The sequence below is a fragment of the Caretta caretta genome, chromosome 8, assembly GCF_965140235.1.
Source record: "Caretta caretta isolate rCarCar2 chromosome 8, rCarCar1.hap1, whole genome shotgun sequence".
Taxonomy (NCBI): Eukaryota; Metazoa; Chordata; order Testudines; family Cheloniidae; genus Caretta; species Caretta caretta.
The window spans coordinates 30,019,482-30,042,879 of NC_134213.1; the positions used below are offsets into that span (position 1 = coordinate 30,019,482).

Sequence of the window (23,398 nt, forward strand, 5' to 3'; positions counted from 1 at the left end):
TAAAGTGCAGCTGGTGATCAAATAAGTTTCTGGAAACTCCAAGGGAACTCTGAACTCTACTACAACTATTGTAGCAGAAAGCTTCATAGCTTGAAGACTGACAGGAGGATTCACCACTGTAAAAAAAACAACTCCGTAAACTACCAGAAGCATGGACAATCAGTGACCAACAGACCATAGGCTGAGAGCAATTTTATGTGGCAGAACAAAGTGTCATGGGGAAGAATGGAGACGCTTCAGGGTAAAGTCAATGCTCTTTAACAAACTAGATTTATTCTCCCTGATTCTGGGCTCCAATAACTAACTCTAAAGGGAGTTGAGGCAGGGGTCAGAGCTCCCCTTTTCCATGTATTCCCTAGATTTTCTTTCAAGAAGAAAAACATCCTTACTGCGAAGACCGATTCCAGACATGGCTGGAGAGCAAACTTCTGCTGAACACATGGGTTAGGAGAAACCAGCTACTTAATTTCCTTTTTACAGGACATGCTGGCAATGGAAGGAGCTTGGGGCCTTATACTGGATAAGCTCTTCTCCCTCTTGGTTTGTGCTAAAGAATTCACTGCCAAGGCAGGAAGTGCTGTTCTAAGGAGCTGGGATGTTATAATCAGTTTTAGTTTGAGCACTAGGAGATTTCTTGTTTGAAAAGGATTTTTCATTTTTTTAAGAAAAAGTCTGGTGGCCCTGTAGTGCATGGGCCACTAGTCACGTTTAAGAGATTGGATTTTGTGTAGCGTGTGCATCTGCTGCTGTAATTAGCATCCCTATGTTTAGAAAACTACTGCACACCTGTTTTCTTCTATTCTACTCTAACTGTGGTGGGAAGAGTACCCTGCCTCATCACTGAGGCCTTGTGACACTCAACTAATTACAGGAGAGTTTGGATTGGGTAAGCTACTATATAAGGGGCATCCACTGGTCAGTTGTTAGAAAAACATTCTTGACAGCCTTGCAGATAGGCACTTTCACTCTCCTGGAAGTAGAGAGAGCACCAGAAGTGCAGTCAGCTAAGAAGGAGCAGACAATGGGGGCTGTGGAAGAAAAGGAAAAGAATTCAAACAGTGGTGTTTTTTTGAATGGGCACAAAGTTGCCTACTTTCATTTCTGCATTAGTTTGTCTCCTTCCTTTATCATGGTTTTAACTCTGAAAGCTACAAGACCACCTGTACCATATGCAGATTTAATCTCAATGTCAGCAAATATTCTTATCAGACAACCTAATCACATTCAATATAAAGATAAGAAAAATTACTCGGCTAAGACAGGTTTCAGAGTAACAGCTGTGTTAGTCTGTATTCGTAAAAAGAAAAGGAGTACTTGTGGCACCTTAGAGACTAACCAATTTATTTGAGCATAAGCTTTCGTGAGCTACAGCTCACTTCACAGCTCACGACAATGCTAAGACAATGCACTGTAGACAATCAGAAAATGGAGCTGAATAATGTCACTGGGCCACCAGGGCTCCAAAAATAATGGACCACTTAAAAAAAAGTAAGTGAATTGTATATGGTTCTGTTAGGATACAGATATTCAGGCCTGTCTGCAAAGGCCTATACTTTAAGAATTTAGGTGTAATAGATATTCAGGCCTGTCTGCAAAGGTCTATACTTTAAGAATTTAGGTGTATTCTTATCACTTACCTAGTTATAGAGGTATAAAGGAAAGAATCAAAATCACAGTCTGCCTGTTTACAGGCTTTCTCTTACAGTGACAGTCTGAGGTCCTGTTCTTAGGCTAAGATCTTTGGCTAAATAGCAGAGGCAGCCATAAGCTAGGAAGCGACCGGTCACATCCTCACATTCCAAACTAGTCACATTGAAATAAGGCAATCTGGGGCTGTTAGAAAGGTGATCTGATCTATGACCTCCAGAGAAAAGGAAGAGCCTAGAAGATGTAAATGGAAATTTAGTTTGATAGTTTTCTGTTCGGTAAGAACTCACTTATCAATAGACACAGCTGGGAAACCCTTATGTCTTTATAGATGTAGTTGTAAAATCTTCACTTTTGTATTGTTTTGTCATTATAGTTCCCACTTTGCTATTGTTTATTTGCATGGTCTCTGTCTGGTTCTGTGATTGTTTCTGTCTGCTGTATAATTAATTTTGCTGGGTGTAAACTAATTAAGGTGGTGGGATATAATTGGTTGGCTAATCATGTTACAATATGTTAGGATTGGTAAGTTAAATTTCAGTAAAATGATTGGTTAAGGTATAACTAAGCAGAACTCAAGTTTTACTATATAGTTTGCAGTCAATCAGGAAGTAAGGAGGGAATGGGGGTGGGGAAATTGGAATCATGTTTTGCTAAGGGGGGAATGGGAACAGGGACATAAGACTCTGTGGTGTCAGAGCTGGGAAGGGGGACACTGAGGAAGGAAACTGGAATCATGCTTGCTGGAAGTTCACCCCAGTAAATATCGAATTGTTTGCACCTTTGGACTTTGGGAATTGTTGCTCTCTGTTCATACAAGAAGGACCAGGGAAGTAAGCGGGTCAAGGAATAAGCCCCTAACATGTTCCCTCTTGTTCTGCTCCATTTGGTAGTGCCATAGGATGGGGACTGGCCCTTTAAGGGGAGTTGACTTCAGCCCCACCTATGCCTAGTTATCGGCCTCCCAGTTGATGGGCCTGAGCTAGTGTCTGGCTCAGGTGACCATGCATCAGATATTAATAGCCTAGGGTTAGGACTTCCTATAAGAGGGAGCCAGCTCCATCATGGAGGAAGACCAAGTTCAAGGAAAGACCTGAGGGAAATCTTTCTAAAAATGCCCAGATTCTGGAGTGGGCCTGGTGAGCTTCCCAGCTCAGACAGAGCTAGAACCTGATGCACAGAAACAAGGTTAAGGAGAAGGTACATCAGCAGGGAGCAGATTTCAGAGTAGGAGCCGTGTTAGTCTGTATCCGCAAAAAGAAAAGGAGTACTTGTGGTACCTTAGAGACTAACAAATTTATTTGAGCATAAGCTTTCTTGAGCTACAGCTCACTTCATTGGATGCATGCAGTGGAAAATACAGTGGGGAGATTTTATATACAAAGAGAACAATGGGTTTGCAATCCAGTTTGCAAATTAATTCCAATTCAGCAGTCTCTCCTTGGAGTCTCTTTCTAACCCAGGAACCTATCCTTACAACAAAGCCCGTTGCCAACTGTGTCCACATATCTATTCAGGGGACACCATCATAGGGCCTAATAACATCAGCCACACTATCAGAGGCTTGTTCACCTGCACATCTACCAATGTGATATATGCCATCATGTGCCAGCAATGCCCCTCTGCCATGTACATTGGTAAAACTGGACAGTCTCTAAGTAAAAGAATTAATGGACACAAATCAGACGTCAAGAATTATACCATTCAAAAACCAGTCAGAGAACACTTCAGTCTCTTTGGTCACTCGATTACAGACCTAAAAGTGGCAATTCTTCAACAAAAAACCTTCAAAAACAGATTCCAACCAAAGACTGCTGAATTGGAATTAATTTGCAAACTGGATACAATTAACTTAGGCTTGAATAAAGACTGGGAATGGATTGTCATTACATAAAGTAAAACTATTTCCCCATGTTTACTCCCTCCCACCCGCATTGTTCCTCAGACATTCTTGTCAACTGCTGGAAATGGCCCACCTTCATTATCACTACAAAAGGTTTCTCTCCCCCACCCCCATTCTCCTGCTGGTAACAGCTCACCTTACCTGATCACTCTTCTTACAGTGTGTATGGTAACACCCATTGTTTCATGTTCTCTGTGTATATAAAATCTCCCCAATGTATTTTCCACTACATGCATCCGATGAAGTGAGCTATAGCTCACAAAAGCTTATGCTCAAATAAATTTGTTAGTCTCTAAGGTGCCACAAGTACCCCTTTTCTACCAGCAGGGAGGTATCTGTAAGGGAGCCAGAAGAGACCCATGGGTAGGAAATCAGCACTCCCTACCAACCAGATGGAAAGGCCTGACTGCAGTGACCTGTGAAGAATAGCAGGAGCAAAACCTTAAGAAAGAGTTGAGTGCCCAGGAGGTGTATAATAGACTAGTGAGCCTCCAGGAGGAGCCCAGGAATTTCTAGTTTTGAATTTAACTACCTGTGTGTAAATAATTCAGTTCCTGCAAGGGGACAGCAATTAGACCACCAGAGGTAGTGGTTGGTTTGGCTACAGATGGAGGCAAACTGAGGCAGAGGCAGTGTCCAACACTGGATGACGAAAGACCCTGCTATAGGCAACTTCCCTCCTTTTATCCTCCTTTTGCTGCTTCTGGCCAAAACTATCCCTATCTCCTTTATGTACTACTACAGTTTTAGGCCTCATCTATACTTTACCTGAACTGGTCTGGAACAGTTTTAAACCAGTTAAGGCTCATTTGGTTTAAACAGAGTTTTGGATGACAAGCCAAAGAATTCCTAGTCCCCTTACTGGTTCTGGGGGAAGTCGAAGTGTTATTGATGCATTCGAGCATGGTTTTGGTTCTGGCTTCCCTCCTGTACCCCAGTGTGCCACCCCAGCCGCTGAGGCCAACTTGTGGGCTTGTGTCAATTCTACCTAAACTTGAATGCCTTTCAGCTTGGCAGGGCATTAGCAGTGGAGGTGCCTTGACTCTGAAAGTCGATTCTATCTGTTTGCCTAGAGCACAAGCCTGTTGAACAGTGCTAGTCTAGTACTGTGCCAAATTACATTATTCAGTGAACATCCCTTTTTTTCAATGAATCATTTGCTAACACTTGTGTGGGATCTGACCAGATCTATAGCAGGTTGACTGGCAACAGAATACTAAAATCCATAAAAGCGGCGAAGAGTCCTGTGGCATCTTATAGACTCACAGACGTATTGGAGCATAAGCTTTCTGTGGGTGCCACAGGACTCTTTGCCACTTTTACAGATCCAGACTAACACGGCTATCCCTCTGATACCTAAAATCCATAAATTATTCAATAAATAATGGTATTTGGCATTCTACCAGGTGTATTTAGGAAACAGGATAAAGCCCATCTTTTAGTATTCTGCTTCAAGGGTTTAATACAGTATATAGTTGAACGCTGATAAGTCTTTCTATATTTGCATTGATCAAAAAGTTACACAGGTTATTTACTAATGCTGTTCGGCACCCAGAAAATGCAGTGATAGCAGCATTTGTAAAGTGCATAAACTGTGTTTAAGCCAACTCCATAATGGCTAGGCTAGTGGTCTCTATTCCAAATTAATCTAAATTGGCTTAAACCATATTTCATATTAACTCAGGTAATGCTATTCCAAAGCTTTAAACTCCTCTTCTGACCAGGACTTCTTCCCAACACTTTGCCTTTGGTTCATTTTCCTTTGCAGCAAATGACCTTGTATTGTCTCGTCTTTGTTATTACAAGCTTTTAAAACAGAACTGAAATAGAACTAGTGGTGTGAGCTGGCTAAAATTCAGAAATATTCAAACTCAGCTGGAGACCATGAACAGTTTCGGTTTTCAAAAAAGAAAATATTAGTTATCGAGATTCTGTTTTCCACATTTGGTTTCTGTAGGAAGTAATATTTTAGTCTATGTACCTTGTTGATAAAAATAGTACTTACAGGTCAGAAATAAAAACATTTTCTTGATTGGCTGAGGTCCTTCATTTTGTAATTTGAAAAAAGGAAAACAGAATCTGAATGCTGCTGAGAAAATGGAAGAGGGCGCTGGTGTAGAAAAGGTTTTCCCCCCAAGATCTTTATAAAAGCACCACAGAAAAGTGACTTTGACTTTTGGACACCAAGACAAGGTGGGCGATAAACCTACATAACCACATACAACACAGTTACAAAAAGAATACACTCATTCAAACTGTAAACTGTTCCCTCTTCAAGTCTGCACGATCAATTTCTCATTTACGAAAGATTAGGTTCTTCACACTAGTTGATGATTGTGCACAGAAACAAAGCATCACCAGCCACCACTTACTCTATCTTTTTTACATTCAGATTCTCCCCAAACAACTCATTCAGCTCTACTTACAACGAGGTGAGTGATTTCAAGCCATGGAATGCATCAGGAGCAATGTCAGATACTTGATTCTTGCTGATGTCTCTGTAAAGATATGGGGGGGGGGGGGGAATGACAGGTTATTTGTAAATAGGAATTTGTTGAAAAAAGTTAGATTTTTTCAGTGTAATAAGCACTTTATTACTTATTTCATTATTATTGTTATTTATTTGTATTATCCGAGCATTTGGGAGCCCTGATCACCATGAACCCATTGTGATTGGCATTGTACAAACACAGAACACAAAGATGGTTCCTGATCCAAAGAGCTTACAACTGCAGTTTAAGATAAGGGAGAACAGATGGACACAGACAGATGGGGGAATTCAAGAAAATAATGTGACAAGATTGGTCAGCATGATAGGCCATGTTATCAGCTCAACAGTACTCTAAGTGTTGTCAAGCTTTTAGCAGGCATCATGGCAAAGGAGAGTTTTAAGGAGGAATTGAACAACGAGGTGGCTTTGAAATTATTTACAGAGAGCATCTCCCAAGTAGAAGAAGCAGCATGGAAAAAAGCACACCAAGGCTTGTTTGAAAATTTAACAAGTGGGCAACCGAGGCTGGTATCATTAGCTAATCAGAGGCAGGAGTCAATTTTTCCAGACTGAGACGACAGATAGGATGGCAATCGGGTATGAAAGGCTATGAAAGTGAAGACAAGTAGTTTATGTGTAATGCAGTAGAGAAGGGGGCACAGTGGAGGGATACAAAGAGAGGGGTGACATGGTCAAAGCAATGGGCTAGAAAAATGAGCTCTACAGTAGCATGCTGAATGGATATGAGCAGGACAAGACTGTATTTGTCAAGGCCAGAGAAGAAGATGTTGCGGTAATCAAGATGAAAGATAGTGACAGCCTGGACAAGAATTTTAGCTTCATAAACAAAACAAAACAAAATGTGTTAGCCCTGTTTAGGGTTAATCATTGGTTAGAGAAGATAACCATCCTAAGAAATGTAGCACTGGGTTAACAGATAAGAGTCTTTCCTGTACCAGATTTCTGTTTGGCAGTAGTGTATGCTTGTATAGGGGAACAGCTCAGCCATTTCTCTGATTTTAAAGACCAGCCTTAGTGCCACTCACAACTGGTGCTGGGCAGTAATAAATTGTGCCACTGGTGTAAGGCTCTTAATGAACACTCTGGTCCGTTGCGGATGAGCAGAGCACATTCAACTGCACCTCTCATCCAAGGGGAACTCAGCTGGGCATTTAAAACCTAGATAATGACCCTAATTCTGCCACCAGCATGGTATAAAGGGACCATAAATCACTACAGAATCTGGCCAAGGCATTAGGTTTCAGTAAGGTCCCCTTCACACTCCCATTACAGCTGCGCTGGGGGATCTAGTCACAACATGCTTTCACTGTTTCAACAGAAGTTTTGAAAATGCTAGTCTGAAAGAAACAAACAAATGAAGGCTGTAGAACAATTAGTTTGTTTGTAAATGGGACCAAATTCTATTAGATCCCTGTTAAAGACCCAGTCCATCCTTTTCTACAGGTGGGATATAAACATGTGCTGTGTGCCCCAACATGGCTAGGATGTCAAATCATCTTCTCCAAGGTACTTAGAACATGCCGAATGTTCAGCATATAAACTGTTCCATTGCCTTCCTTTGGAATGGTAACTGCTTATATCAACACTGACTCTGTTCCATGATTGTTCAGGCTAGTACAATCCGACACGGGTAGTATTTCACATACTACATTTCCATTGTTACTCCATTTCTGCTAGAAGACATGTTCAGAACAGTGGATGGGCTTATTCAATAAACTTCATTTCAGTAGCAGTATCCTAACATCTCTTTAGGAATCTACAAGGAATAAGGTTTTCTCACAAAGCTCTTAACAAAGTGATTGATCTAATAATGTTTCCCATTACAGCTTTTTGCTTCACTTTTGTCCACTGGAGTTTCATTTTTGTGGTTTTTCTTAGGCTATACTCACCACAGTCAAGTCTGCTAAAGAAGAACCCCTTTCATTCCCCTCTGAAATCTGTTTAGGAAATCAGTTAACGTTGACTGCCCTTTGTGTCTAGACAGTAAGATGCAAATAGCAGCCTTCATAGAAATAGCCAAATTTCTTGGCACAAAGTTTGTACTATGGCATCTATCCAGGAATATTTTTGAACCCATTACAATGGAGCAGAGCAATGTGATAGATCAGAACCCTAACATCTGAAAGGGGAACCCTATTTCGGAATCAAACATCTCAGTGCAGCCTGTTTCTGTATATATCACATTTTGATTGAAACAAAAGATTTTGTCCCACCTCCCCCTCTCCAATTTAGGATGTTAATCTGGGTATAACTAATGATGCCTGACCCTGCATAAATAGCATGGGAGATGACATTCACCCACCTCTTGCGGATGTGGTATGATCAGCATTAGAAGATAATTAGACACATTATTTCCTTTCCATTAGAGCCAAGGCTCCAGTGCTGTTACTTAGATAGCACGGCTGAATCTCCTCCTGCCTTGATTGAGGCACAGGATTCAATTAAGATTTTGCTCTTCTTTTTGTTTCCTTTCTATGGCCTGCTGTTTTGTGGTAAGTTCACTCCACTCTAGTGCTTGATTTACATCAAGAAAGAGCAGGTACACGCTTTCCTAACCTTTCATTACTAAGTCAGTTTAGGTCACAGAGCACATGGTTTTGGATATCACTAGAATCACGGAGTGGAACTGCAGCTCTTTAGCTGGGAATTTAATAGACTGATCAGGATTCCATCTAGGCAGAGAATTCATTAACCATCTCAAAGTCTCATCTCCTTATGCCCATGACAACACATAAATGATTTACTTTTTGACAAGGTTCATAAACATACTCTTGAGCAGTGGTGGGCAACCTTCAGCCTGTGGGCCGGATGCAGCCCATCATGGTAATCTGCTGGCGGGCTGCAAGATAGTGTTGATATTGACCGTCCGCAGGCACGGCCGCCCGCAGCCCCCAGTGGCCACGGTTCACCGTTCCTGGCCAATGGGAGCTGCGGGAAGCGGTGCAGGCTGCAGGGATGTGCTGGCAGCCGCTTCCCGCAGTTCCCATCGGCCAGGAACAGCAAACCGCAGCCACCGGGAGCTGCGGGCAGCCATGCCTGAGGATGGTTCATGTAAACACTGTCTCGCAGCCAGCCAGTGGATTACCCTGCTGGGCCGCATGGATTGCCCACCACTGCTCTTGAGGGTGACTGCATGCAGCTGCTGTATAGGAGTGCAAATTGCTTCTATCTCTGCAGCAGGGTAGAAGGCATATCTTGTGCTTCTTGTAGAGCATATGAAGATGATTTAAGTTTCTTTACTGCCCTCTGTAAGAGCTTTTGAGACAAACTACTGAATAATGTTTAGAGCTGGTTGAAAAATGAAAAACAAACAAACCCACAATTCATAAAATAATTTGAGAAACAGTCATATTGCAACATTAGTTGGATGGGTGTGAAACTCTGTGACCTGTTTATTGTTAAGATGAAAAGTGTTAATGTTAAATATCAGAAAGAAGTGCAGTTATATTGTTATAGCCACACCTTTCTGGGGGCTGGAGTCCTCAGTCTTGTGCCCAAAATGCACCCGAGAAGCACAGGTAAAATAGTAGGAGATGGCTTAGTGATGTTTCTATAAATTTTCAAATCCCTAGACTATGCAACCATATATTTGACTACTAGAAGGGTGAAATCTTCCTTCTGAGCTAGATAAATTGAGCTGCAGTAGTTACCCATGTGTGGAGGCATGAATAACTGTACTGAGGTCCATGACAGATGAAAGGTTGCAACCAAGAGAAGATGGCATAAGTTCTCTTGGCTACTGCTGCTACCTGAACATCCAGAGGCAGTTAAGGATCCGCTCTAAATAGTGAGTTTTAACTAAAGGCAAACATAACTTCTCAATCCACGGAACAGCTATAACTTTTCCCCTCTCCTCAGGATGTTGCCCTCATCCCACCTGTCTGATTTAGATTGAGCCTCAGCTAACCAGCTCTAACTCAAGGTCTAATCTTAGCCACACACTGGGAAACAAAAACTTCACCATCTTTTAGGAAACTGAGCTAAGTACCGTCAAAATACTGAAATAGTCCTTTTCCCCTAACATCCTCACATGTACACGGAACAGCAGAAGAAGTAGGATAGAACCTTCTGGTACTCCACAGCACTAGCATAATATCACCCTCTGATTGCTTTCAGAGAAAGAATGGAGGAACTTTTGTTCTCCTTGGTATACTCTTAGGATCCCCAGACATGTTATTAATCCCTCTGATATCAAAGGCTCCTGCCATTTCTAAAGAATCAGCATGAACAAATGCACTTTTTCCCACATTAGAAGGTCATCAGCCAATGAGGCCAGCACAGTTTCCATGTCATTCCATAACTAGGTCTAACAGCAGAGAGAAAGGAGCTAAGAAAATCTTAAGACTTCTGATGATTCCAGAGCTGTCTAATTGTAATCTGCTCAACACTATCTCCCAAAATATTAAGATTAGAGACATGACTGGTGAGCCTTTTAGTATTAAGAGCGAGTTTCTTGACCACAGTTCATGCTTGTATTAGTAATACTAGCATCTTGCAGTCCCAAATGGAGATGGCAATAACCACCAACAGTAATGGAACAAATAGATCTCCACTAGATTTCATAAACCCTGGTGAGCACTGGTCCAGATTACAGATCCTCACTGTTCCACAACAATTCTGAACCTCACTAAAGAGACAGAAGCAACGTTACAGCAGAGAAATGTCACATTTATCCTACCACACACTGACAAGGACATCTCTTGATCTCCATAGAAGCCATCTCTTCAGTGTCAATAAAGTGTGTGAAGCACTTGGGGATTTCCTTGCTAAAAGTGGATAAATAATGTTAAATTAACATCTGGCATAATGGTTTACTGTCTCACTGTCATGGCAGGAATAGTAATAAGGCTGTGTAGAATCAGAACTGCAATAAAGGCTGTCTTTCCCATATGTACATTTATATACATTTGTAAATTGCAAAGACCTATTTTTAATGATACTACTTAACAGTATTTTCAAGAATAATCTCAAGGCCTATGCCAACAGTGCTTCAAAAGCCTATTAATGTAACTTGCTAATGGAATTCTTGCACACAAAACCTTTACTGTTATCCTTTTCATAATAAGCACCACTGCGCATTGTCCTGAATGGTTAGGGAAAAAAGTATCATTTTCTATATCTTGACAGTTGGAAGGCACCAATCATGAAAACATAAATAACAATAAAGGATCATCAAGTTCTAATATTACTAATACCTCAGAAAAAAATTAAAATAGTAACAAATAATGAAAGAGTTACAGGTTATTTACAATTCCTCAACTCTGGGAACTTGATGACCCTGGATTGGTGGCACAGTAACTTAACCCAATAGCCACTGTTCAACATGGGATCATGTCAAAGAGCATTAACTATTTGGTATTTCAGTTCTTATGTGAAACAATTTGATAGGATCAATCTTACTCATATCAAGCAGTCGTTCACATAAAACCCCCCACTACCCACGGTGCCTTCATGAGCAGCCTCAGCAAGGGGCCAGGGACACTGAATTAGTCCTCATCCCCAGAGGTGTCTGGTGCAGAGGAGTGTTGACGCACATTGATGGGATGGCAAGTTTAGCAGAAGCTTGTTTTACCATGATTTTGGGTTTAGTACTACTTCCAGAAGCACACAACAATTTCCATTGCTGTGTCCGTCCAGCATCTCTCATATGAGCCTCAACTTCACGTCTGGGGAGAAATATATATATACCTCCAAATTGTGTTCTTTTACTATTGATGTAAATCTAGGGCAGCTATATTGAACATAATAGATTAGGGTTCTTTTAGGTTTATACAGCCTAGAATATTTGTTTTGAAAACCAACCTAATTTGGATACTTAAGAAAACAAGGGCATACAATATATTGTTACAAAAGTTCAAACCCCTCTTGTAAGAACCATCTCTCCTGCCCAACCAATGGCAACTAAATTAAAGTGATGCAGACAGACAGGGTGACCATATTTCCCTATGCTGAATATAAGACACCTGGTAAAATTACTTGTATTCAAGCGAGTTCAGCGGCAATCGACCAGAACTATGCAGTACAAACATTCAAATTAACATCAAATTGACTGAGCCCCTATTAAAAAGAATCCAAGTAGGCAGTACTTCTTTTTATTTACCTTATCTTTAAGGTTCACACAGGGAGGGGTCATACACACACTCCACACACACACTGGGAGAGGTGACACACCCACACTCCCGTACACCTCTCTCACACAGGGGAGAACTGACCCTCCTTGCCTGGCGCTCTCCACCCTCCATTCCTGGCTGGGCCACTGGGACGGTCCCGCCTCTCCTATTACCTGGCACCGCATCTTCCTGAGGCAACATGTGGGGAGGGGGCATGTAGGGTCACATGAACCCCTCCAGATTTCTGCCAGAGTTCACACCAGAATGTGGCCATCAGCAGTCTTTTGGCACTGTGTGGGAGGGAAGGGACAGGAGCTGCTTCCAGCCACAGGGGAGTTTGGGGGCAGGATGACCTGGCCCATGTCTTTGCAGGACTCATTTCTTCCCCCACTAACCTCCCCTCCCTGTGACGGGAAGTACCTTGTCTCTTCCTGCCCGCACAGTGTCGAAAGGCAGCTAGAAGACATGGTCACCGACATAACCCAGCCGCCTCCTCTCCCCCGGCTACAGTGCGGGCAGGAAGAGATTAAGCCCTAAGGATGCATTGTGCACCAGGCCCCAGGGAATCTTACTGCAGGGGCTTCAGCAAACCTGGTCAGAGAGGTGGCTCAGCAGGGGAGGGTGCCTAGGAGATGGAGCAGCCCCACGCTCTCTGGGGGCAGGACCCAGGGTAGGCGGTCAAGGTGAAGAGGGTGCTAAGCCCTTGTCCGGGGGGCTGCTGTGGACCCTGCAGGGTTGGGGCACGAACAGGCTGGAAATCGCTTCCGCCACTCCCCCACCACTCCAGAGCTTAGCTGACGGGTGGAGAAGCTTCCCCATGCCAGGGCTGTGTGTGACTATGGCACACACAGGGCTCAGGTCCTTGTAGTCAGTCCCTGGGCCAGAGGGTCTTGGGCTTTCCTGGGGTGCTGGCCTAGCCAGAGATAGTGAGGGAAGGAAAAGCCTGCCGGCCAGGCTGTTACTGAGCTGAGCACTCTGACCAGGGGCTGGTTCTCTGCGCAATGCTGGGAATAGGACACGCGCTGCTGGGGGAGATAGGGAGGAGCAGCGGCGCTGGAGGGACGGGATGAAGGTGCAAAGCAGGGAGAGGACAGTGATAGGGGGAGCATGTAAATGGCTGATGGGTGGGCAGCATTGGCAGCACATAACTGGCTACTGCCTGGCACCTGCCTGCACTCACCAGCGACCACAGCTTGCAGCCAGTGCCAGCTGGAAACAGGACGGAGGGTGGGGCCATGCTGGCCAAGAGCCGGCACGCAGCAAAGGGCTGCGCTGACAGACCAGCAGCAGGATCAGCCAGCCCCATGCACTGCAGCTTTGCCCCACCACCAGCCTTGCACACCCACTCCCATCGTTGGCCACTGGACCCCCCACTCACTGCTGGTGGGGGGGAGGCTGGTGAGCAGGGATCCAGCCAGCAGCAGGACCCACCAGTACTGATGGGGAAAGACAGAAAATATGGGATAATTTGCCCATTTTTAAGAAAAAGTCGGGACAACTGCAGAAGGGCTTAAAAACAGGACTGCCCCTTTAAAAACGGGACATCTGCTCACCCTACAAATAGATGTCTGAATGCAGAAGAGAAAATAATTATAACTCAAAATCTTCTCTGAGGAAAGGAATTCAATGTTTGGAAAGAAATAAAGGGGACAACAATTAATTACTTCATATGCTACACAATAGAGAAATGAATCTGCATGTTATTAAGGATTTCATGCACTGTTAAGCATCCTGGGCCAATTCCATGCTGCTTTATACTTTGAAAAAGAGTTTATCTATACAACCCTCAGTAGTTTCAACACAGAATTTGGTCTTTTATTTGAAAAATAAAGAAGATAAAGTTCAAAATAGTACAAGCTACAAGTATCACTCTTACATGTAGTCTTATTTTTAAACTTACATTCTCTTAAGTTTCTTGTACTGGGAAAAAGCTCCAGTGGGAATTGTTTTGATGGAATTCTGTTCCAAGCGTCTAAAAACAAACAGAGTAATATAAACATTAAATATAAGATTGTAACGCAGGAATAACATTAAATGTTATAACTTTTTTTGTACAAAAATATAAAACTATATTTGAAACAGATTTTCTTTTGAAAGCCACTAAAATTCAGCAAATGGCTTTTTTAGGAAACAAATTCATCTTTCTGACTAATCAAATTTCGACCAAAAAAAAGAAAACCCAATTACGAAGTATGTCACAGTAAGATGGTAAATTTAGTTCTGTGGGAGCTAAGCTCACTTTGTCCTTTCTCAAGATAGACACATTGCAAATCACCACCTGCATCTTCAGGGCCAACCGAATTAACAGAAGATTTCTGATGTATATTGTAATATTTCTCACTAAGGATAAGGTAAAAAAATATCATTTCCCTCCATGTACAAAGCAGTTATTACAAAAGGATGGCAAATTTCCACCTCAAAGAAGTTGCTCTATTATTCTTCTCTGAAGTAGATAAAGGATGCTTTCAAGCTGAGATCTAAGACAATACTTTTTATGCATATGTCCACAACTCCCAATATAGTTACTTAAGATAGAATTTGGTCTGCAATGTCAGACCACTAGACCATGTTCTCTCATGGATAAGTAGATCTGTTTGTAAAGCATGGGGGTAAAAGCAAGGAACTCTTAAGTTCTAGACCTGGCTATGTCATTAACTCACTGTGTCACTTTTTTAGACAAGGCCTTATAAATAACTTCTGTATCAGTTTTCCCATTCATAATTTGGGAATAATAATGCCTTATTATCTACCTCACATAGGTGTTGCAAGGATTAGTATCTATTTGTGATATACTTTGAAAAAAGAAAATGCTAGATAAAAAGCATAAGGTTTTTTGCCTCTTTTGATGCCACTCAAGAAATAAAAGGAGAGGTCCCAAGAGAGGAAACAAAACACTTTTTTCACTACCTTAGAATACCAGGGTCTATTTTTAATGCCATATACAGAGAGGCATCCTATATAAAACACTATGGATGCGATTAACAGTAAAATAAAACACACAAGATTGACTGAGAAATATAAAACTTAAATGAGTTTCTGAAATATATTTTCATAAAAAAGTTTCTAAGTAGATATTTTAAAAGGTTCCCATAATCCTCAAGAACAGGCCTTGTGATCTCACAGGTTAATAATAAAAGTGAATCCCAATAAGCTAAACTCAAAATACTCAACTTATGTTATCAAAAATTCTTATATCCAAATCTGACACTGGAATTCAAGGCTATTAAGCCTCTATTTTACAAAAAGAAAAAAGAAAAGAAAAAAAAAGATTTTTTCCAAGAACTTCATAAAATCCTGAGTTTTGACTATGTTGGCACGGTCACCAATCACTGTTGTTGGAAATGGTAGAGAGCTGAAATACAAAAGCACCTCACCGACCCCAAAGGGGCCAAGGCAACCCAACACACTCCTTTCTTTAAAAGAAAACATGGTGATAGGTACTTAAGAAAACAACTCCCTGAGATGACATGGAGTTAATCAGCATTGATTACTGCTGCAACCACATGGAAGAGAGAAACAAAAACGTGAAAGTATGAGTATGGAGATAAAATGCAGTGCAGCAAGAAGGTGAAGCATGTGTGTCTTAAAGGACTGCAGGAGAATGAAGAGGGAGCTTATCAAGCCTATAGCTCTTTGCTTCAGAGAATATCCTCCAAATGATCAGCGCCTGCAATGAGTAAACAAAAATCCCACTTCCCCCAATGCATTTTCACTATTTTGGCTGTTTTACAGGAAACAGTTTAGTGGAACTGAAGAACAAATAAAACAATGAGTATGTAGTCATTGCCATTAAACTTTACTGATACCATACCTATTTTGTGGATCCATTATCTCACTTAATTATCTCAATTATTCTGTGATTTAAGTCTCTGTATAAGATTTCCCTCCCAGTTAGTCCTAAATAGTATGGTACGCACATGCACTGGATTGCAGGGGAATGAACAGTGAAATGCAAATTGCTGCGGATATCAGCACACTGGTGTTTTAGTGTGCATGTGCTACCCAGAGTTGCAACAGATTTTTTCTAGACATTCGGAGGTCAACTTTTCAGTGAAGCCTTTTGCATTACAAACTCACAAAAGTTTGCCTGTGCACTAATTTCTATGAACAAAGTCCGGAGTTGTGTGCCAACTACCACTTTGCAGATACAAATTGGGGTTTCACATGCTTAAGAGGTGCATATCTATTTCCACAGGAGCAATCAATTGAACAGAATTGCAAGATGAGGTTAGCCTGGGTGAAAACTTGGCCCTGTATTAATAATTCTTTGAAGTACACAGGAAAATGTCACATAGAGAACAAAAGCAATGATATGTAAAAGATACCAACTCTCCTCCCTCTGCTTCCCCAACATGTACACACCCCAAATTGCAATCACTAGGGATTAAAGCCCACACCTCCTGCAAATGTGAAAAATAAATAACCTAGAGGAGGACAGAGTGGAGGGAAAGAAAGAGAAATTAGGATGCCAGAGGGCTGTCTCACAGGGAGTTGGCCAGTAACACTCAGAAGCAGCATTGAGTTCTTCACCACTCACCACAAATGAGGAGCAGATGGGCTGTAATGAAAATAGATGGTCAAGGGTGGTATCACATGCCGCTGTATTTTCAGTTTAGTTCCGCAATAAGCTCTTGATTTTATTTAATTTTTAAGAAGTCCTTTCCGTGGGGTTCTAGGCCGAACAGATGATGCTTAGTGGGCCCTATCATGATAATGTGGTCATGCAAGTAAGCATGTAGATTCCAAACTTGCCACAAAGCACAGTCAACATTTACTATATAATATTAAAAGGCGTAATTGCAAAATCTGAAGTAGAAACTTGGGCTTTACAATTTCTTTATTCATAAATGCATGTTATGGAACTGTGGGTACAAGCTGAAAATGGCAATTCATTTTTATATTATTAGAAATGTGAAAAACGTAAGTGATTCACATTACTAGTTTGTACTACTACCTTGCCTGACCTCACTAGCTAGGCAACATGCGTACAGGTCAGTATTAGATGGGAGATATCCAAGGAACAATTAGGTTCTGTCAGAAGAACATTAGGTGCTGATGGTTCTGAGAGGTCACTCTTCACCCTGAGCCAGTGCTGACTCACCATGGAATAATGGGGAACAGTGCTGCTAGCAAGCACAATCTTTCAAATGAGATGGAAAATGGAGGTTCTTACCAGATCATGTAACACTTTGCACCCCCCCCCCCCCAAAAAAAAGGTGTGCGGTAACCTGTACATCCTGGTTAAATTCTATTTTAAGAGTAGAGCTTGGCTGAATGAAATTGATCTAATTTGCATCTTCAGGTAGACAGCATTCTTTAGCCCATGTCCTAGTGTGTTGGATGGTGTTGCTGTATGTTGTTAAAGAGCAACTTTTTTTCTGCCGCAGAGGAGACAGATTTCAGTGGTTGGTGAAGGAATATTAGGAAATAATTTTTGAGAGGCATTCTGAGATCTTCTGATGAAAGATGCAAGCACAAAATAATAATCTGTATTGGCTATTTGAACCCTTTCCCCCCTGTTCTAGATTTCTGTAGTTTGGATTTGAAGTCAAAATGTAAAAGTAAATAGTTGGAAAATAAAGAAAAAATTTCAGGAAAATTTATTTCCATTCTTCATCCAAATTTCATTTTCACTAACATTTTGCAACCAGCTGTGTTTAACAGACACAGCACCGAACAAGTGGAATCCATGAGAACACACTGTAAAGACTGATGGAAGAAACTGACTCTATATGAAAGGTACTGTTCAATCTTCTCATGGGCTTTTGCTCATCCATTCAGTTATCCTCTTCATTCTGCCATGTCAGCTGCTGCCTGAGAACACCATTCATACTGCCCACATGTATTCTAGATGCTGCACTTCCCCCTTTCTGACATGAAACCGTGTTGCGTCTGCCTTTGGAAGTTTTACTTTTAAAGCTTCAGTGACAGTGGATGTCAAAGGACAAAAGCAATTTCCTTTATTCTCCTCTAATAAAGTATCAGAGCCTGGAAAACGCAGAAGGCCTGATGGATTCAAATACATTTTTTTTTCTAATAGTGTGACATGGGAGAAGATCTTTTTGATTTTTAAATGACTTTGTGGCACTGAGAGCAGATAGTAAACAAAACAGTTAGAAAAAGCAAGGGGGAAAGGATGCACTTAAAGGTGACAAATAATCCTCTGACAAAGAATAAGCACTCAAAATCCCATCCTAATCCATCTCAAGGTTCACTAAGGTGCAAATCTTTTCAAATCTCATCTGGTGCTTGCACTACTCAAACACATGCAGGAAAACACAAAAAGATAAACAATCACCACCTAACGCAGCTTTCTTAGAGCCAGATCACATTCTTTGGAGTGACAAAGCCATTTGTCTTGAAGAGTAATGCCCATTACAGAGTGGGGGAGACAGCCATATTAATTTAGGCCTCAGCTATCTCATTTTCATGGGGGGAAAAAAGAATTTGTTACTTGGCTTGCTAATGGAGCAGTTTGCTAGCAATTTTCCCATTTCAAACAACATCTCAGCCGCTAATGTGTAATGGTTTGTCAAGTCTACCCATAACACAGACAAATCACTAGCTTGGGAAAAAAGAGAGAGAGGGAGCGAAACATCAGTACTGATAATTCTTAGCTGTCAAATGAATAGAGTCTACAAATGAGACAGCCACGGTCTATTAACAGTGTTGTTGTGCTGTGCTTGAGATGTGTCAGAAAATGTCCCTTCCGCAAGAGGCAGCCATGAACGTACCTGCTGGGAAAGCATAAAGTAACGTACAACAGCCAAAGTACTCAATGGGTCATGTTGCTCTGCTTCAATGGCTAAGGTTCTTATAGGCTTGCACCATTTGAGTGGCCAAGAGCTGAAAGAAATATCTGGTAGAAAAAGAGGGGCATCAGTACCTTGCTAGTTCTCATTTGTCTGACAGGATACATAGAGCCTATTCAAAGGTCATCGGGAAGGTGTTAGTCCTCTGTCCTTGGCTGAAGGAAGGATAGCCTATCCTGAGTGCAAGGATTTGCAGGGTAGCAAGTCAAGGTCAGTAGTGGGAAATTACTTAATTCCTCCCAGAGGGATGTGCTGTGAAGAGTTGTGGACTGGGAATAGCAGTGTCAGGGAGGAAGGTGGGGGATCTGTGGAGAAAGAGGTTTTTTTAAATAGTCCCTAACCACCTCTTTCTCCACAGCCCTCTGTGGAGAAAGAGGTGGTTAGGGTCTATTTAGAAAAACTGGACGTGCACAAGTCCATGGGGCCGGATGAGTTGCATCCGAGAGTGCTAAAGGAACTGGCGGCTGTGATTGCAGAGCCATTGGCCATTATCTTTGAAAACTCGTGGTGAACGGGGGAAGTCCCGGATGACTGGAAAAAGGCTAATGTAGTGCCAATCTTTAAAAAAGGGAAGAAGGAGGATCCTGTGAACTACAGGCCAGTAAGCCTCACTTCAGTCCCCGGAAAAATCATGGAGCAGATCCTCAAAGAATCAATCCTGAAGCACTTACATGAGAGGAAAGTGATCAGGAACAGTCAGCATGGATTCACCAAGGAAAGGTCATGCCTGACTAATCTATTCGCCTTTTATGATGAGATTACTGGTTCTGTGGATGAAGGGAAAGCAGAGGATGCATTGTATCTTGACTTTAGCAAAGCTTTTGACACGGTCTCCCACAGTATCCTTGTCAGCAAGTTAAGGAAGTATGGGCTGGATGAATGCACTATAAGGTGAGTAGAAGGTTGGCTAGATTGTCGGGCTCAACGGGTAGTGATCAATGGCGCCATGTCTAGTTGGCAGCCGGTGTCAAGTGGAGTGCCCCAGGGGTCGGTCCTGGGGCCGGTTTTGTTCAATATCTTCATAAATGATCTGGAGGATGGTGTGGATTGCACTCTCAGCAAATTTGTGGATGATACTAAACTGGGAGGAGTGGTAGATACGCTAGAGGGCAGGGATAGGATACAGAGGGACCTAGACAAATTGGAGGATTGTGCCAAAAGAAATCTGATGAGGTTCAATAAGGATAAGTGCAGGGTCCTGCACTTAGGACGGAAGAACCCAATGCATAGCTACAGACTAGGGACCGAATGGCTAGGCAGCAGTTCTGCGGAAAAGGACCTAGGGGTGACAGTGGACGAGAAGCTGGATATGAGTCAGAAGTGTGCCCTTGTTGCCAAGAAGGCCAATGGCATTTTGGGATGTATAAGTAGGGGCATAGCGAGCAGATCGAGGGACGTGATCGTCCCCCTCTATTCGACATTGGTGAGGCCTCATCTGGAGTACTGTGTCCAGTTTTGGGCCCCACACTACAAGAAGGATGTGGATAAATTGGAGAGCGTCCAGCGAAGGGCAACAAGAATGATTAGGGGTCTGGAACACATGACTTATGAGGAGAGGCTGAGGGAACTGGGATTGTTTAGTCTGCAGAAGAGAACAATGAGGGGGGATTTGATAGCTGCTTTCAACTACGTGAGAGGTAGTTCCAGAGAGGATGGTTCTAGACTATTCTCAGTGGTGGAAGAGGACAGGACAAGGAGTAATGGTCTCAAGTTGCAGTGGGGAAGGTTTAGGTTGGATATTAGGAAAAACTTTTTCACTAGGAGGGTGGTGAAACACTGGAATGCGTTGCCTAGGGAGGTGGTGGAATCTCCTTCCTTAGAAGTTTTTAAGGTCAGGCTTGACAAAGCCCTGGCTGGGATGATTTAATTGGGTATGGGTCCTGCTTTTGAGCAGGGGGTTGGACTAGATGACCTCCTGAGGTCCCTTCCAACCCTGATATTCTATGATTCTATGATCTCTAGGCAGCATCAGAAACCCAATGAGAAGTGTGATTCCTCCTGATACTTGAGTAAGGTGAGATGCATTTTAAAAGTTGCCACACCTTATGCTTGGGACTTTGATGAAGGAAGTCTGCTGAATTTGTTTGGCCCGTAACAGGAACTGGTCAGGCATCAGATTTACTCTTCTGTTTGATTACAGAGGTGTTGAAACAGGACCTAGGTCTGCTGAACCCTTTCCTGCCTTGAATGGCCTGTCACACTCTGCAACATTAGTTCCATTATAATTACACTAACATATCCCTAGGTCACTGTATCAAAGTATGTACCAAAAGGTAAGCACTATGTAAAATGCACTGTGGTTATGAAAAAATACTGCTTTGCATTTACCCTATCAGTAACAGCTTCTTACTATGTCATTAAAGGAACAAAGTAAAATTCTATTTGTACTGAATTACTGCAGTGCACAACAAAACAATGCCAATAAGTGATTTGGACAGCATGTAAACAAAGTCTGAGGTCAAAATGCACAGTCTTGTTGCTTCAGAAGCTTTGTGGGTTGGCCCTGCTGAGTGGTGGCCTTTGCCCCTCTTCTCTCCCTTCCTCATCCAAAAGCCGGCAGAAATGCTTTAATGGCTGTGTGTGTTTTGGGATACAGGAACACCAAATATTCTAAATATATCTCTTTGTACTCTCCTGTTGTTTTAAAGCTTTCACTCCCTTCCTAAATGGAGCTTCTGCTGCTATTACCATTATACAACACTGAATGTTCTTTCACTGTCTTAGGGATTTATACTGCCACCATCACCATAGTATCTGAGTGCCTTCCAACTAAAATCAATACTATTTATTATGAATCATAATGAAACCATTATTTTTCCACTGCAACCAAGGGAATTTATTTCTTCCCAACAGGACTCAAACTTTACCTTCCCACTTCATGGTTTCTTATGGGGTGGAGGAGCTGTGGTCAGCAACCTGCCCTCGCATCCTAAAACAAGAGGGCAGATAGCAACTTCCCTCCACGTCCCTAGTGTTTTGTTAAGTATTGTTTTATTAAAGAACTAGCTGACTATCTCCCATGCCCTAACCTCCATCATCTTTGAGTGGTATTGGAAATCTGTCAGCTTCAAAAATTAGCCTCACAGAACTTGGATCTAATGCATACCAGAGATCAACATGTGACTTTGGATCAGAAATGATTAGACTGATAAATATCTAAGCAGTTTCTAAACACACGGACACTGCAGATTAATTCACCAACAAGTCATGTTGCTCAGCTTTTACATAAGGTCTGAAACATTACAGTAGTTTTAAGGAAACATGAGTTAGGACTCAGGTATGTTCATTAGAAAACAAAAGATTGTTTACCTACATGGATTTTCATCCACTTATCCAAGTATGACCACTTCTTCCTCATTAGTTTTTCCTTTGGTTTCTCAAGGCACTTGCTCTTCTCTGTTTGCGCTACTCCATTTCAACATGGCTGCAAATTTTCAGGATTAACCCAAAGCCATGGAGCAGGATTATGAGTTTCCACCTATCAGTTCAACTCTTCCTTCAAGTGATAATGAAAAGTTGTTCACACAACTATGGGCTGTAGATTCTTCCGATCCATACTGCATCTTTAAAAAGCTAGTGATGGAATTCTTGACTGAATTTTTAACTATTTATCTAACTAAGGGCAGATCTTCAGCAGCCAAAATTGCCATTGGAATTGTCAAGCCTGAAATGGTCTCTTAAAATAAATCTGTGTACACTAACCTATTTGGATAGCAATGCTCAGCAAAGAGCTCTCTAGTGTGACAGCTGACATCTTTTAGAATAGAAACAATGTAGTTGCACTTTAAGGGCTTGTTCTGGCCTCTGGTATAGCGGTCTCTATTAAAAACTCAACAATTGGCACCATGGTATCTGCAGTTCATTGAGTCCATTATCAACAGCACTTTCACTACTAACTTGTAAATGCTGAATTTAGCAACCATTGTATGAATCCATAAGATACAACAGAGTATTTTCCATATGCTAGAGAGGAGAGGCCTCAGTCTGAATCAAGCACTTCCTTGTGTTAGGTACTCTCCAAACAGACAGGAAGATGGTCCTAATATTTCTTTTCTGCTGCTGTGCTCTGCAGTAGCTTTCTGTTTTTGAACCTAGTTTATCTAGAACATGTGGATGTGTCTTTCTTCAGAAGCAGCCGGATGACTGTGACATGCTGATACACCTGAACAAGAGGGTCCCAAACTGATGCATGTGGCAGACCCTGGATAAAATACTCTGCTCTTTGCTTTGCTTCTCAATAAATCCATCAGTGTCATGCTCTCCTGCTTCCCTAATCCATTAACCCTTCTGCTTCCAGACACCCACAGGAGTCTCAACACACCATGCTTCTGCCTATCATGACCTCATTGAGGCTTCAATAGGTGGCTTCCCTCCCTGGAGGTTGTTCCTCAAAGCAGCAGCAGTAGTGGTGGTC

General features: G+C 42.1%; 1 protein-coding gene across 1 annotated transcript in view; it reads right to left on the reverse strand.

Annotated features, from left to right (window-relative positions):
• SLIT3 (slit guidance ligand 3) overlaps positions 1-23,398 on the reverse strand; it is an 806,608-nt gene that overhangs the window by 233,535 nt on the left and 549,675 nt on the right. The window contains exons 10-11 of the mRNA XM_048861176.2: positions 14,073-14,144; positions 5,977-6,048 (exon numbers count right to left, since the gene is read on the reverse strand). Of these exons, the coding sequence (XP_048717133.1) occupies positions 5,977-6,048; positions 14,073-14,144 (144 nt within the window). The remainder of the gene's footprint in view (positions 1-5,976; positions 6,049-14,072; positions 14,145-23,398) is intronic.